The following is a 2,415-nucleotide window of genomic DNA, read 5'->3' as shown; positions in this document are numbered from 1 at the left end:
AATAGGTGGTCATAATGTAATGGCTCTTCAGTGTATGTGCATATATATATATATATATATATTTGATCAACACTTTGATCAAAAAGTATAGATGATATAAGAACTGAATCCATTATACTTTGTTTTCGTTAATTTTGAACAAAAGTAAAAATAAAAGGAAAATACCAACGGTTCTTGTGTTTTGTGATCGAGCAATAAATAGCAAAAACTTAAAAAAGCTGTTCTTTTCAATTGATAAATATTTTGTTGAAAATAATAATATTTTTTGCCTGATTATTATAACTACAAATGATAATTAGGTAAAAGAGTAAATTTAACAAATTTTAGTTACATAAATTTTTGAAGTAGTTAAGTATAAAGCCATAAGACTTTAAAAATATAAACTAAAGAAAATTTAGTCCGATAAAGGTGGATAAATTAACACTGCAAAATAAGATTTTAACACTAATTTATCATTTATTTTAAACAAATTCTTGTTGATTATTCATTAATAGAACAAGTTTTCAAATAATTGCACATCAATTTAATCTAATTACAAAACCTTTATCAATTTTAATAAAACTGAAATAATTTTTAATTCAGCTATTTATATTTTAAACTACAATTAACTACATTGTGACAAACTGTGAAATAATTACAATTCTTTTTGCTACTTCAAAAAATGATAAATGCATAGAGTTTTCAGAAATTTGAATAATCAGAGAAACGTATATATTTAAATTATAACTTGTATTGATAATAATCTAAAATATAACAGTAAAATACTGAAATGAATACATTTTTCAATAATAATTTCCTTTAAGGCTTCAAAGGAATCTGTCTTAAACATGTTATAATGAATTTTTTAATTAAGTTTTTACTAATTCTTAAAACAACTTTTCTTCAATAATTAAATTTAACTAATTTTTATTGCATGTATTTCCATTTTAAATGCGTATAATTTTTGTGAAATTTCTAAAAGTAAATTTAAAAAAAACTTACTTCTAAAATTACTTCTAAAAGTAATTTCGCTCTGAAAATGTGCCATTATTTGATATTAAATTATGGGATTGTAATAATTTAAGATGATTCAAAGCATGTAAGATTTTAACTTTTCTTATTGAATATTAAGTATCATATCACAAATAATTATCTTACTTTCGGCTCTCCTGGTCCTAACAAGCAGACTTTCAAAGCTGGATTTACCGAGGCATGCCTAGCCGCTGCACTGCCAAACATACCAGCGCCCACGATGCATAAGTCATAAACCATGATTTAACAATTCCTGAAATTTATAAATCGAATTAAAACAATTTTTAGTGGGATACTGGCAGATGCATAGAAGTAATAACACAGACTGGATTATCGATTAGAATACCTTTGTCAGAAGGTTGGAGATTTCCGTGGTTTTTCTTTTTAAATAGAGCATATGCGAGTCACTCTGGAGATTTGTCCACTGCCAGGCCAGGTTGTCATCTGGGTTATATTCAAACTTTTAAGGCTATTGTGCTGAAGAATAGGAAAACTAAATTTTTGCACGTAGTATCCGTACGATTACGTATTTCTGATGGGTGCGTATAAGTTACTTCAAAGCACTCTGGGATCGCTATAGAACTTACACACTGTGCTTACGTACGCGAACGTGCAGGAAGCAGGAAGCTATGAAAAAGAGCCAAATCTCTTTAATAAAAGTAGTACATCTGTTATCTGAATTTAGCTGTTTAATTCTGATAACAAAACAAAAGTAACGACAGCAAATAAACTGAAACACTCAATGCTTAATCAGAAGATTTAAAACCAATTCTGCTCTAGTAGTTACGCTTCTTTTTTTTTTTTTTTTTACTTTGCATCGCTATGCAAAAAAGCAAATTTTTCTAATAAAAGTCGCACATCCATATGAATTCAGCTGTTTGATTCTGATAACAAATTAAAACTAACAACAGCAAATAAACTAAAACACTCAATGCTTTATCAGAAGATTCAGAATCAACAGTTGCTGTTTTTTTTGCTTTGCATCGCTATGTAAAAGAACTAAATATCTTTAATAAAAGCCCAAAAGCCGCACATCCGTTATCTGAATTTACCAGTTTAATTCCGAAAAAAAAAATAATAACGACAACGGATCTTCTAAATAAGTGTTGAGTGTTTTAGTACATTTGCTGTCGTTATTATTATTTTTAATTCTACTCTTAGAATTGCGTTTAATTTTTTGCTTCACATCGCTTGCTTGAAATATTACTAAATGTTCACAAATAAAAATAAATTATTAGATCAGTAAATAAAAGAATCTCATAATTAACTCGACAATTTTTTGGTAATAAGGCCTCTTTCACGATATTCAATGAAAACACTAAGTCTAAAGTAATATGTAAGGACATATGCTCGCCAGCACACAGCCCAGCTATAGCAAGTGTCACATATACACTTAATGTAATG

General features: G+C 27.9%; 1 protein-coding gene across 1 annotated transcript in view; it reads right to left on the bottom strand.

Moving 5' to 3' along the window:
- The window catches only part of LOC107450454 (uncharacterized), a 13,609-nt gene extending 11,840 nt beyond the window's left edge, over positions 1-1,769 (bottom strand). The window contains exons 1-2 of the mRNA XM_043056440.2: positions 1,358-1,769; positions 1,138-1,264 (exon numbers count right to left, since the gene is read on the bottom strand). Coding sequence (XP_042912374.2) covers positions 1,138-1,251 — 114 coding nt within the window. The 5' untranslated portion in view covers positions 1,252-1,264; positions 1,358-1,769. The remainder of the gene's footprint in view (positions 1-1,137; positions 1,265-1,357) is intronic.
- Between the last annotated feature and the right edge of the window lie 646 nt (positions 1,770-2,415).

The sequence above is a fragment of the Parasteatoda tepidariorum genome, chromosome 8 (genome assembly GCF_043381705.1).
Source record: "Parasteatoda tepidariorum isolate YZ-2023 chromosome 8, CAS_Ptep_4.0, whole genome shotgun sequence".
NCBI lineage: Eukaryota > Metazoa > Arthropoda > Arachnida > Araneae > Theridiidae > Parasteatoda > Parasteatoda tepidariorum.
This window is presented reverse-complemented; position numbering and strand designations above follow the sequence as displayed.